Source organism: Hemibagrus wyckioides, linkage group LG28 (genome assembly GCF_019097595.1).
Source record: "Hemibagrus wyckioides isolate EC202008001 linkage group LG28, SWU_Hwy_1.0, whole genome shotgun sequence".
Lineage (NCBI taxonomy): Eukaryota > Metazoa > Chordata > Actinopteri > Siluriformes > Bagridae > Hemibagrus > Hemibagrus wyckioides.
The window spans coordinates 15099284-15114341 of NC_080737.1; the positions used below are offsets into that span (position 1 = coordinate 15099284).

Consider the following 15058-nt stretch of genomic DNA (forward strand, 5'->3'; position numbering starts at 1 on the left):
CTAAGGTCAATCTGTTCTGAAAATGTATTCGCCGATTTGCATTCATCTTCTGCTTTAATTCATTAATATCATGTATTTTGGGACTGTTTTAATCTGGATATGAGACATGAATAAAGGTAACACTTAATGATCCTGACCTACTTTGGCTAAGATAGACTATCATATAGCTCGCTGATCTCAAAATGTTCTGGGCAGACGTTTGCGTAAAAAGTGGAAGTGTCTAAAAGAAATGCTCACAGTTTCACACTGTTCGAGGTGGTGGTTATTCACAGTTAACAAAGTGTCCTCAGAAGAGGAAAAGACAACGTTTCTTCCATTTGCTTTGTATTCTTCTTTTGTGTATATTTGATTCATACTATGTTATAAGCTACATACAAGCAAAATGTATCGATGAGGGCATTAATAGGAATATCTAAATGATTCTACCATTATAATTATCTTGTATTTGACTCTTTGGTGATATATTCCTGTCGATTTTGTGTACAGACCTCTGACAAATTAATGTCTTAATAAGACGTTGGGACACTATAAGCTGTCAGAACAGCTTCATTGCTGATTAGCACAAGAATCTGGACCTTTTCTGATGTTCTTAGTTAATATATTCCTTCAGTTTGTGTTTTGCTAGAGAGTGCTGTCTAAAACAGTGTATAAGATCTCCCATTAGTGTTTAAAGGAGACAAGTGGATACAAACAGCACAGCAAAATTGTCCCCAAGCATAGCTGACAGCTTTTTTCCCCCTCATTTAATTAGATTATTTAATTAGAGTTGTACCTCATCATACAAAAACATAATAATATGCATGCTAGAACAAGTTAAAATAACAAAACCAGCCTTATTAATAAAATGAAACTCAATTAAACTAAACCCTAACCCCTCAACACGGATGTTATTTCTTACTGTGTAATTATTATAAACTGTTATAAAGATGTTTTATAACAGAATGGACATTTGTCCTGCGAAAATATATTAGTTTATAATGAGTGTGAGCTTAACCAGTATGTTTTTATGTGTTTTATTACCGGAAGACCAGGGTTCAAGCCCCAGCACTGCTAAGCTGCCACCGTTGGGCCCTTGAGCAAGGCCCCCAACCTCCTCTGCATCATGGCTGACTCTGACCCCAACCTCCAAGGATGGGATATGTGAAGAAAGAATTTCACTTTGCAGTAATGTACTGTATATGTGACAAATAAAGACTACTTAACTAAGTCCTCCTTCTGATATAAGTAATAATAATAAAGAAATTCTAAGGTTATTTTTTTAGAGAGGATTTGACCTGATACCAAATTCTATACAATAAAGCAAAAGCCCTTTTAAAAATTCTTCTGAATATCTTATTCTGTAATCATATGCACCATCATGGCCTGAGCACCGATGACTCACATCCTTGTTACTGGATCGCTAAGTGACCAGTGTTCTGTCCTAATCAGGTCACACAATTAATATGTGGCCAATTAGGATTATTTGAGTGTAATAGGCAATGATGTGTTAATATCACGTTGTAAAATGAGCCTTAAGGGTATATAAAGGAAGTTCTTAAGGCTTACAGAGGAACATCAGCTACTGAAGCTACTGAAGCACGCTGTGTATTTTCTTAACGTCAAACTTGACAAAGTAAGTATTTGTTCTTGTTTTTTTCATATTAAAGCTAATGATCATGGCTTATATCATTAAGTCCAGCATTCGACTTTATCTCTGAATGAAGAAATAGGATCTGTGATTTATTTCATCATCATGCTTTCTATTCCTTGTCTCACAGAGATGTCTGGAGCACCACTTTCAGTCTTCTGCGTGCTGTGCCTGCTGTCCGTCTGCACTGCCTGCTACATCTCCAACTGCCCCATCGGTGGCAAAAGAGCAGTACAGGACGTCCCCACGCGACAGGTATTTGCCTTTCTGATATTTTATTGTTAAAAGTAAACCATAACAATAGTAGAAAGTATATTTCAGAATGAAATACTCCAGGAATGTGGTGTGCCGTTATATGAAAATAATCGGCGATGAGATCATGTCATGCATTTAATATGGTGTATCACAGTAAACAGCCAGTGATTAATATTTTTTTAGTTCATTAAAAAATGACAAATTGTCATTTTTATACTTTCATAGTTACATTTAATATTGTGGAATATTAAAGAGACAAATTCGTTTCTTGTTATAATTATGTAATAGAAGCCATTCTCCCTTTCTCTTCAAAATAGAAAACTAAACAAAATAAAAAATAATAACAAAAATAATAAAAATAAAATATTGTTTTAATAAGTAAACAATAGCATTTTTTTAATCAAAAAAGGAATATATTTATTTATATATTTAGATTTTTAAAAATATTTATTTCCCAGATCAAGTAATTATTTATTTATTTATTTATTTATTTATTCATTATTTATTTTTTTTGCAAAGTGCTTCAGGATATTCAGGAAGTTATTCCTTGTAGCTCTCAGCTCATGGCTTGACAAATACAGTGGTTTTGTAGAAGTAATGATTTTGTAGAAGTAATGTCTTTGCGAACAATGTCTCTTGTTAAAAATGTTATACAAATAAAATGAAACTGAACCTAGCTAAAAGAAAAATGACATGAACCATATAACAAAGCACAAATAGCTGTTTGATAGTTAGGTAGATTTACATGTCGTCTTGTCTGTGCTCAGTGTATGGCATGTGGCCCTGGAGATAAGGGCCGATGCTTTGGTCCCAGTATCTGCTGCGGAGAGGAAATAGGCTGCATGGTGGGATCTCTGGAGGCCATGCGCTGCTTGGAGGAAGATTACCTGCCCTCTGCGTGTGAGACTGGAGGAAAACCCTGTGGCTCTGTGGCAGGACGCTGTGCTGCACCAGGAGTCTGCTGTGACTCAGGTCAGCTGCTGTTAGCTGTCTCAGTTAAATTAATTATTTTTATGGGAATTATTTAAAATTATTTTAAAAAATATATAAAAAGAATTATTATATAAACATTTATTATGATTATAGAAATAAATAATAAATCACAATTAATATGAAAAATACTTAGAAAACGGGTTAATAATTTTACAAGTAGGTATTAAATACAATATATTTTCTTTTACTGAGATTAAAATTTTACCGTTCAGTTGCAAAAATACAAAATAAATTGTTGTTACTGTGTACTGGGCACATTTCACATCAGTGCTGAAATCTAATGCTTTTATTATCCTTTTATTTATTTTTACATTATTAAACAAATATCTAGTATATACAATACCTTATACAATCCTAAAAATATAATATAAATAATAATAAAAAAAATAAAATATAATATATATAATTTAGAATACAAGACAAAAATCAATCACAAATAAAAAATTGTTATTTATTTTAAATATATTTATTTTTTAAGGATATGATTGAAATGAGCTTATATTAGGAAACATTTTAGTAACTTTTTCTTAAAAAGTTTCATAGAGATTCCTGTTATTTGGCTACAACTTTCGAGGCATTATCAACTGCAAATTACAGAAACATCATAGCACAATATGATCGTCATTATATTTGTTACAAGCCATTCTTCTTACAAACAAATATATTGCAAAAATGCCTGAAACTGGTAAGATCTTGTCTCGGACAATTGTTCTGGACCTCTGTATCTGATTGGATATTTTTGCCGTGTGAAACAGAGAGCTGCACCACCGATCCCTCGTGTCTGGAAGGAGAAGGAGACGTGCCCTCTCACAGTCTACCTTCCAGCGGCAAAGACCTGCTCCTGAAGCTTCTTCACTGGACAAACTACAGGACTTACCAGTGAGATGTTCAGGGATCACATCGTTGTAGGAGAATGCGAAACACCAGCCGAACCATCCGATGACCTTTGTACACAGTTTGTAAAGTCAGACCTTGATCTAGAATGTGATCAGATATGAATATTGGTCTTGTATTTTAACGATTGTAATTGATTGTGCTTTTCTGCAACAATTAAAGTCACTTTATGTGGTGCTTTAACACTTTAACATGACTTCGCGTGTCCATGTGCTTCATACCCGTATCAGAATCCGCTGGGTCGACAGATTGTAAACCTTGAAGGAAAGACGAATTATGAAAATCAGCAAGTTTTAAGCTTTACTTGAATAGTAGTGCAATCGTATCTTGGTCCTATCTGAGTCCAAAAGGTCAAGTGTATTGCACAGGCCCCATAAAGTTGTAGTCATTGGGATAGACAACACACACACACACAGGAGAGATTTCAAGCTTTGCTGAAAGAAATGAAATAATAAGACATAGAATATTGTATATAATATAAAGTCTTTAATCAGGAAGAAAACTGAAAGCAAAGCAAAATAAATCACGCAATTTATTAAGATAAAATGAGATAAAAGTTTCTGAAACAGTCCCTTTTCACTACCATTTCATTTCACCTGGTATATGCTTTTCATTTTCTTTTTAAACATTCACATACACGAGGCAGATTTCAACTAAAATTAAAATAAAGGCCCTGAACCGTATGTCCAATTATTTGATCTAGTGCATAAATATCACATTCATCTTTAAGAGGCTCCTGGAAACAGAATCGTACAATGGTGTAAAACACGATATGACTGTAAAATAAAAGCATGCAGAAATGGCTGTGAGTTCAGTCACATGATAGAAACCATCTTCACATGAATGAGGCGTGAACATGTGACATCACACCGTTTGTGCTTAATTAAACTACGTGTCTTTTGTTCATTATTAGAATTAGATGCTCTAAACATGCAAAATGTTCAAGGCTGCTCATGTGAAACACTTTCAAGATTGTTATACAAGCAAAACTATTAGTATAAGATTAAAGTGAACTGAAATAGAAATGTACATTATATTGCCAAAAGTATTCGCTCACCTGCCTTGACTCGCATATGAACTTAAGTGACATCCCATTCCTAATCCATAGGGTTCAATATGACGTCGGTCCACCCTTTGCAGCTATAACAGCTTCAACTCTTCTGGGAAGGCTGTCCACAAGGTTTAGGAGTGTGTTTATGGGAATTTTTGACCATTCTTCCAGAAGCGCATTTGTGAGGTCACACACTGATGTTGGACGAGAAGGCCTGGCTCTCAGTCTCCGCTCTAATTCATCCCAAAGGTGTTCTATCGGGTTGAGGTCAGGACTCTGTGCAGGCCAGTCAAGTTCATCCACACCAGACTCTGTCATCCATGTCTTTATGGACCTTGCTTTGGTCACTGGTGCACAGTCATGTTGGAAGAGGAAGGGGCCAGCTCCAAACTGTTCCCACAAAGTTGGGAGAATGGAATTGTCCAAAATGTCTTGGTATGCGGAAGCATTCAGAGTTCCTTTCACTGGAACTAAGGGGCCAAGCCCAGCTCCTGAAAAACAACCCCACACCATAATCCCCCCTCCACCAAACTTTACACTTGGCACAATGCAGTCAGACAAGTACCGTTCTCCTGGCAACCGCTAAACCCAGACTCGTCCAACAGATTGCCAGATGGAGAAGCGCGATTCGTCACTCCAGAGAACGCGTCTCCACTGCTCTAGAGTCCAGTGGCGGCGTGCTTTACACCACTGCATCCGACGCTTTGCATTGCACTTGGTGATGTATGGCTTGGATGCAGCTGCTCGGCCATGGAAACCCATTCCATGAAGCTCTCTGCACACTGTTCTTGAGCTAATCTGAAGGCCACATGAAGTTTGGAGGTCTGTAGCGATTGACTCTGCAGAAAGTTGGCGACCTCTTCGCACTATGTGCCTCAGCATCCGCTGACCCCGCTCCGTCAGTTTACGTGGCCTACCACTTCGTGGCTGAGTTGCTGTCGTTCCCAAACACTTCCACGTTCTTATAATACAGCTGACAGTTGACTGTGGAATATTTAGGAGCGAGGAAATTTCACGACTGGATTTGTTGCACAGGTGGCATCCTATCACAGTTCCACGCTGGAATTCACTGAGCTCCTGAGAGCGACCCATTCTTTCACAAATGTTTGTAAAAACAGTCTGCATGCCTAGGTGCTTGATTTTATACACCTGTGGCCATGGAAGTGATTGGAACACCTGATTCTGATTATTTGGATGGGTGAGCGAATACTTTTGGCAATATAGTGTATAACGACTTATTTAGTGCCTAATTTTCTAATCATGTTCACATGTTTTTGTACACACAAATATTTAGTGAATCAAGGCTCAACTGTGGTATATTTGAGTGCAAATGTAAGGATTTGATCCCAGTCACTAAACCTGGCTACAGCTTATAAAACAGCGCTCCTTGTTGTCGTGCCACCCCGATAGCCTCAATGCGTTCTCTCAACGCTTTTTCCCAGTTCTCGCTTCGCTCCAGATGTTTATAGCGAGTCTCCTTTGTTTCCAGCTGCTTCACAGAATCGGGGAGGTCGATGGTCAGGCCTGCTTTCTGTACCACTTCGAGAAACTTGGCTGGAGAAGCTGTCGCGACGCAGCATCTAGATAAGAGAATGAAGCATGGTTAGTTTAGAACATGACCTGTGGATCGTACAGGCTTTGTGTTTGACTTTGGTGTGATGTGTTTGCATACACTGATGAGGAATTAATTTATGTAAATACAGGCTTTGTGTGTGTGTGTGTGTGTGTGTGTGTGAGACCTATTCTCTCCATGTAGGACGGGATGGTGGTAGTGATGCCAGACTCCCACAGCTGTATGAGGACACACCAAATACTGATTTTCCTCCCAGCATCTTTTTATGGCCTCCATTATCCCCTCATCAGATACAGAACCTGAACACATGACTGAACACAGCTACACAAACAGAGAGAATACATTGATCAGGCATAACATTATGACCACCTGCCAAATATTGTGTTGGTCCCCCTTTTACTGCCAAAACAGCCCTGACCCGTCATGCACTGTGTATTCTGACCCCTTTCTATCAGAACCAACATTCTGGCTAGCTAACAACTGTTTAAACACTGATCCAGAAGCTTGTGGCCAGAAATGTTTCCAAACGAGGTCAAGATGTCAGGTGTTAATATTTTTTAAGTTTTGATGACATTTTCACATACAAGAGCAGTGTACCACCACAGACCTTTTTGTGGAGTGTTTCAGGTAGAGAGAGTGTGTGAGTGTCCTGAAACTGCTCCATCATATTCTTTACTAAAGCGCCATCCTTCCCAGATAACAGCCAGAAGACACGCTCCATGTTATAAGGATCCTAAAGACAGATCACGATCACACGTGTGCTCTGGAGGTAAGGTCAGCTCTTAGAAGGGGAAAATGTAAAGCACCTGAATATCGATGGCTGGAGCGAGAGTTTGCTTGATGCTGTCGGTCATGGAGAAATCTCCGCTCTGAACTGCGCGGTGCAAGGTGTCGTTAGAGTTCACCATGGCCACCAGGTCCAGAGGAACACCCATGTGCTTTACCAAGCATCCAGCTACAATCCAACAACACACACACACACACACACACATTCAAACACACACACACACACACACACACACACATACACAAACACGAGGGCACACATTTAAACAAATATGCAAGCACATACAGAAACACAAGAATACAGACACACACAAACACACACACACACATTCAAACACACACACACACACATACACAAACACAAGGGCACACATTTAAACACATATGCAAGCACATACAGAAACACAAGAATACAGACACACACAAACACACACACACACACACACACACATTCAAACACACACACACACATACACAAACACAAGGGCACACATTTAAACACATATGCAAGCACATACAGAAACACAAGAATACAGACACACACAAACACACACACACACATTCAAACACACACACACACACATACACAAACACAAGGGCACACATTTAAACACATATGCAAGCACATACAGAAACACAAGAATACAGACACACACAAACACACACACACACACACACACACACATTCAAACACACACACACACACACACATACACAAACACAAGGGCACACATTTAAACACATATGCAAGCACATACAGAAACACAAGAATACAGACACACACAAACACACACACACAAACACAAACACACACACACACATTCAAACACACACACACACACACACATACACAAACACAAGGGCACACATTTAAACACATATGCAAGCACATACAGAAACACAAGAATACAAACGCACACATTTAAACACATATGCAAGCACATACAGAAACACAAGAATACAGACACACACAAACACACACACACGCACGCACACACACAGACAACACATTCAAACACACACACACACAGACATACACAAACACAAGGGCACACATTTAAACACATATGCAAGCACATACAGAAACACAAGAATACAGACACACACAAACACACACACACGCACACACACACACACACAGACACATTCAAATACACACACAAACACATATACAAACACAAGGACACACAAACACACACACGCACAAACACACATACATGCACACACACACACACACAAGGACACACATACACAAACACAAGAATACACACACAAGCACACAAACAGACATACACACACATTCAAACATACACAATTAAAACACACAAACAAGCAAACACAAGAACACACACACACACAAACATATACAAACACACACACACAAACATATACAAACACACACACACAAACATATACAAACACACACATACACATATACAAACACATACACAAGCACACAAACAGACATACACACATATATACAAACACACAGACAAACACAAACACACACACAAACAAACAAGCAAACACAAGGACACAGGGACACACATTCAGACACACACACACACACACTCATGAAACAAAAGTGCATGAATGAACTGCGTGTATTTCAACAAGTACATGCAAATAAACCAGGGCCTACTATTACATGATGTCCAGCTAGAACTGAGTGATTAAGAGATTTTTTTGTCAAACCAATCCTTTACATCTAAATGAGCCACATGCTATTGTGGAGATTCTATTGAGTCTGTGTTGATCCTGGAGCTACAAAGCCTGCTGAAAAACTGAACAGGAACGTCTAAGAATAGGAGACTGAATGGGTTCGAAACACAAACAGCAGAGCCACCGTTTCACCTGCCTGGATAAGAAAAGAATCATCCCATGGTGTATTCAACGTCTTTAGCAGAAAAAAAAGAAAGAAAAGAAGGGAGGGAAAGGGCCATATACACTAAATGGCCACTTTAATAGCACACAGAAACTGGATAGTTAGACCAGATCTTCAAATTATCCAGTTTTAGTGAGTCTCAGATTAGCTGAAAATCTTGGGCCTTTGCTGTCGTAAAAAACCATCTCGTCGTCACCATTTGGAACAGAAAAATAACTGGACCAAATGAACATTTATTAAATAGGCTCCACCAAATCACATACCTAAAACGTGACTTACAATGCTACGTTCACATGTACAGCGATTCGCAGTGACAAACGATCGCCGGTCGTTCATTTTCAATAAGAGCTGGCCGCAGCAACCACTGTGGGTGTGGTCCAGCGACTTTTTAGGGGAGTAATGAAAAGGAAAGCAGCAAAGAGCACACACTGGTCCTCTTTCATTTCTTATGAAACGATGCAAATAAACATGGTTTATAAACATTGGTTTGGAATGCTGGTTGCACCACCCACTGTTAAACATTACTACCATGGCAACCAGTAGTAGGAATGCCTACTGGTGACTACATAGTACAGCGACAGGTTACCTTGTAAACATGAAGGCATTGAATCATGTTCAAATCCAATGTTTGCAAATAATTTTGCCCTCTGAGTTGCCTGTATATAGCAGATTTTATTTTGCCTAATGGACCTCAGGGTTAATAACTGTATAATGGTAACCTAACAACATACACTGACCTCAAACTGCTTCCATGTAAGACTTATAGACTTATTATAGTGGATGTCTTCAGTTTCATACCTACTTCTCGTTTGACTGTAATAATAATCCGGTAAACATAACCAGAGTTTTAATACCAGTTGGACCGAATGCATGTCTATACCTGTAATATTTCCTGCCCCTCCTGTGGGCACTACTACCTCCACAGCGGGTAGTACGTCTCCGTCTGTATCCTGAACTCCGCTCAGCTGCAGGTAGGCGTATATAAAATGAGCGATCTGCACCAGAATGCGTGACCAGTTCACTGAGTTCAGGCTCATCAGACCGTAGCGATTCACCAATTCTTGATCGGCGAACAGCTTCCTCAAAGGCACGTCGATTTCATCCGAACTTCCGTCCGCTTTGAGTGCAGCACAAAGAGAAGTGAATAAATGGAACGAGAGGACAATGTGTAACACAACAGACACAAAAGCATGGGTATGGTCACCACGGCAGGTGAGGACAGGTCATGCGGCGGTCATGTGGCCAGGGATTAAAATAACCTTTGTATTTAATATTTATACAAAGATCAATCAAGTGTTTCTTTCATTTTACTTTGCCAAATCACGTAAAATAAATGATCATTGCTTTGCATATTTTCATATAAAATGTCCCGGGGGTTTCTCAGGGTTCTCCAGTTTTCTCCCACATCCTATAAACATGCTCATAGCTGATCAGGCTACTTTAATTAAACTGGTGTGAATGATTGTGTGAATATGTGTGCCCTATAAAGTACTGTGATCCACCAAAACCCTGATTTGTGACTAAAAATGAATGAATGAATGAATGAATGAATGAATGTGTCAAACAGGACATAATGGTGAAATACATTTCCTCACCTGCAAAAACATGGACATTGTCCTCTATGTGAGTGGTCATCTGTCTCTCTTGCACCTGAGTGATTCGTCCACGTGGGAAAACCACCACGATGTCCACGGCACTAAGATCACACACACTGCTGATGGCTGAGCTTCCGGTGTCCCCAGATGTCCCTGTACAGAAAAAGAAGTATTTCATTCCATTAGTAAGTGGTATATGTGGGGTACTGAAATATCCATAACGTGTCCACCTTTTATAGCTTTTAACAATGGACATAGTCACAAATCAGCTTTACAGAAATATATAAATTGACAATAAACATTTTACATTGATTGCGCAACCCAGAGGGGATGGTGGTGGGGAAAAACTCCCTGAGACTACATTAGGAAGAAACCTTGAGAGGAACCAGACTCATAAGGGAATCCCTCCACATCTGGGTGACACCGAATAGTTTGATTATAAACCATTCCCTTCTATAACATGTACTATCCAGTCAAAAAGTGCAAGTGTATAACCAGGAAACTCATTCTAGTTATAACATGATGTCTATCTGGGTGAAGTTTGTGATCTTCATGGTTACCATCCACAATAATCTCATGTATGTTTATCCTGTACATGTGGGTTCATCCTTAGCGGAAGTGATGAGAAATCCAACCAGAAGTAGAGCATCAGGACAGATCAGGCGGGAACTGGTCATGAGTACCTGAGGAGTAGTATGTGAGAGAAAAAGAGATGGAGAGAATTTTTGCTTACCAACGAGGATGATGGCACGTCTGTTGTCCTTACGCAGGAAGTACTCCAGAAACTGTGTGGTGCATGTCATGGCCAGATCTTTAAAAGCCAACGTCTTTCCATGGAACAGTTCCAGGATAGACAGAGAGCTCTTCAAGCGCACCATCTTCACCGCATCTGGCACAGAGAACTTGGACAGAGCACTGGATACGAGGTCTGGAACGAAACCAAGGCACTTTAGAAATGCATTTGGTATAAGCAACAGTAGAAGCATCTAAGTTACCTTCCAAATCCCGTTTCGGGATGAGCTGCTCGGGGATGAAGAGCGAACACACTTCACACACAATTTGCCGGTAGGACAGAGAGCACCAGGATCGGAGCGTGGCGGGGGAGATTGAAGGAATCGTCTCGGGCATGAACATGCCTCCGTCTGGAGCGTAGCCTGAGAAGAGAACATCGTGGAAGTTCCAGCCATAAACACCTCCACGTGTGCTGCAGTACTGCATCTCGTCTGTATCTGGCTGGCTACAAAATGCAGCAAGGGTAAAAGATGTGGCAAAATAGAGCAGCTTCTACGAGGAGGACAGGTAGGATGTGAGACAGAATTAACTTAATATTCCACAATGGCACATTATTATTTATAATAGTGTAATCGATCTGGAAGAAACCAAAGCACCACAAACAATGCTGTTGCATTATTCGACAGGCTTCTTAACGATCCTGACATGATTTGCATTGTCTTTTATTTTTGTCTTACTTTGTCAAATGTCACTGATTTATAATAAAATCATGGAAGTCAGGAACATAGCTCAGCTTGTTCACCAAGTGTGTTGCATACTTACAGCAATGTTATATTACAGAAACACCTTCAGAAGACCTCAGGAACTGTAGCCACGTCCAAAAAGAGCACTAAATAGTGTGTCAAATTGTATGTAGGGACCCTATTTAGTATGGTAGTTTGTACTGTCGTATCTAGCATGCATGACAAGGGTGCTGCCGTCACGTGCATCCTACTTCCCAGTGGTAATTACGAGTAGGATAAAACATGGACGACGTCACACCATAAGCACATATTAAATCAGTTAGCCAGCTTGCTAGCGAAATGTTGGTCAAATAACAAGACATTTTTACGCTGTTCAAAATGTACACAGTGCATAGAATGGTTGCGGAATCATTGAAAATTAATCTGCAAGTGCTAACCATTAGCTGTATTTAGAAAAAGTGAACAATACAGAAACAGTACTCTCTTCCGGTTTAGGACTTCTCTCATGTCGGATGTAAAATTAGCCCGAGTTTCCTAGTCGAAATTACGACTTGAGGCGTGCGCAACTTCCCAGTGGAAAACTCGTATTTACGACAATTCCCGAACGCACGTGAAGGCAGCTATATGCGCCCTATGTAGTGTGGAAGTTTGTACTTATGTAGCATGCATAAAGCGTCATAAAGTTTAGTGTAACACAAAGAGCAAAGTACCAGGAATAGATCTATATAGAGACACCGCGCCCCGTTGGACAGAGTAAAAATAACCTCTGTAGAATATTTGGAAGTTAAAATTAATTCTTTTATTTTTATTCAGTGTCATGTTCAGGAGTCAAAAACAATGGCTTGGTTTTATTACATTTACATTTATGCACTGATGCGTATGATATGATCTAAAATTAAAATCAAATTAATAATATAATATCCGTTTGCTTTGCTGGACAGGACATTAGTAAAACATTTTCAAAACACAAAAAATATTATTATTATTATTATTGTTATTATTATTATTATTATTATTATTATTATTATTATAATTAAATAATTGTAATACTTTTATTATTATATATAAAATTATAAAATTATAAAAACATAATATAAATAATTATCAATTATTATCAATTATAAATTATTATTAAGTATAAATCTAGACAAGTCTTTCCAAAGTTTCCTGGCATGAGTGGAATGCTGAAAAATAAATGGCACAATGTCTCAGTACAATTTAAATTCGTATCCTTTTTGAATTTACAGTATATATACATATATATATATATATATATATATATATATATATATATATATATATATATATATATATATATGTGTGTGTGTGTTTGTGTAAAATTTCAAAAGTAATTTATTAAATGATAAATATTTTTTTGATGAAGTGCAGATGGCCTTCCTCTCTAAACGCCATCATCATTTTCATACAACTACATGTATTTCTGAATCTGACTGAGAAAAAAGGGTCATTTTTTAAGTGGTTAAGGCTGTGGGTTGTTGATTGAAGGATCAGGGTTCAAGCCCCAGCACCACCAAGCTCCATTGTTGGGCAGCTGAGCAAGGCCCTTAACCCTCTCTGCTCCAGTGGCGCTGTATGACAGCTGCCCCTGTGCTCTGACCCCAACTTCCTCAGCTGGGATATGTGAAGAAAAGAATTCCACTGTGCTTTAATGTAATGTGTGGCGATAATAAAGGCTTCATGCCCTCAGTTATCTGTTTGACTGAAGTGTTTGCATGTTGGCTTTTCAATTCAATTATTTATCAATCTGATTACGAACAGATTATTTGGTTGTATGTAAACTGACTGAGGGGCAATTTAGAGTAGCCTACCTACTCACCAGCATGTTTTAAGGAGGTTGGAGAAAACCGGAGAACCCAGAAGAAACTCATCAGGAGTACATGTAAAACACGCAGGCAGTAACCTGAGCTCAGGATTTTGAACCAGGGACCCTGGAGCTGTGAAGTGGAAATGCTTCCTATAGCACTTTAAACTTTTAATGTGATTAAAAAACAAAACAAAAAAAACGTTAGGTATTAAGTAGTAAAATTCAATTTAAAAAGAAAGAACAAAAATGTACGTATGCTTTGTGGGAAATAAAATCACCTGTAAAATGTATTCACTGTTAGTTTTCACTATGCTTGCCCCAAAGAATCTACTATATCTTTGCAGGATTGACCTTCGAACCTATTTGTTCATTGCACCTTTCATCTTTAACCATAATCTGGATTATTGATTAAAACAATTTCCTTATTCTCCTCCATGACCCCATTGATTGCTGTAATGTGAATTACACATGAATATTTATATTAGGACTTATAACAGGACGCTAAGTTGTGTATTTGTCTCACTATATTGGCCTATTTCTGGGTCAGAGGTTTAATTCTAATCGTGAAGGACTTATACACAATACACATTGTTCCTAAAAAGGTTTTCTAGTAATCCAGATGTAGACTTTGATCTCTTTGGAGTAAGTCAGAGGTGACAGGGGGAAAAATCCCCTGAGACGACACGAAGGAAAAGCTTTGAGAGGAACCAGACTCAGCCAGGAACTTCTCTTCTTCTGGATGATTAAATATCATTAGTGTATACAGTTTCAGATTACAGCGTATACAAGCGTCCAGCTTTGCGGTATTCACTCATTTCCTAGTAATTTCCAATTCCCAGTCAGTACAGGGAAAGACTTTCCTATGAATTTCACTGTAATTTGGTTGAGTAGCATTTAATGACCCCTGTGCAAACATTGTTCTTCTTGGTCAATGGATATTTCTTAAGCATTTGTACTTCCATATAATACTCTTAAGAAAATCTAATGTTCCAAGAATGCATCATGACCTGATTTTTTTCCCCACTGTTATTCTAAAGTAAACTCTTTGTGAAAATGTAATCAAATATGTAATTAATCCTTTTCTAGTTTATACACATCA

At 38.6% G+C, this 15058-nt stretch overlaps 2 protein-coding genes across 5 annotated transcripts; one reads left to right on the forward strand and one right to left on the reverse strand.

Annotated features, from left to right (window-relative positions):
• The first annotated feature begins 1501 nt into the window (after positions 1–1501).
• oxt (oxytocin) lies at positions 1502–3803 on the forward strand. The gene is made up of 4 exons (XM_058382552.1): positions 1502–1612; positions 1758–1882; positions 2650–2854; positions 3631–3803. Exons 2-4 carry the CDS (start codon positions 1760–1762, stop codon positions 3756–3758), a joined length of 456 nt encoding a protein of 151 aa, XP_058238535.1. The 5' UTR covers positions 1502–1612; positions 1758–1759; the 3' UTR covers positions 3759–3803.
• A 453-nt stretch (positions 3804–4256) lies between these two features.
• Positions 4257–12560, reverse strand: thnsl2 (threonine synthase-like 2). Of its 4 annotated transcripts, none has more exons than XM_058382550.1 (9): positions 12214–12559; positions 11655–11813; positions 11393–11587; positions 10660–10812; positions 9945–10181; positions 7200–7348; positions 7001–7126; positions 6560–6714; positions 4257–6400 (listed from the first exon to the last, which is right to left on the reverse strand). In XM_058382550.1, exons 2-9 carry the CDS (start codon positions 11791–11793, stop codon positions 6184–6186), a joined length of 1371 nt encoding a protein of 456 aa, XP_058238533.1. In that variant the 5' UTR covers positions 11794–11813; positions 12214–12559; the 3' UTR covers positions 4257–6183. The 4 variants fall into 4 exon arrangements, with proteins under 4 accessions (XP_058238533.1, XP_058238532.1, XP_058238531.1 ...); XM_058382549.1 differs by having other exon boundaries at positions 11655–11943; XM_058382548.1 differs by having other exon boundaries at positions 11655–11896; positions 12214–12558.
• Between the last annotated feature and the right edge of the window lie 2498 nt (positions 12561–15058).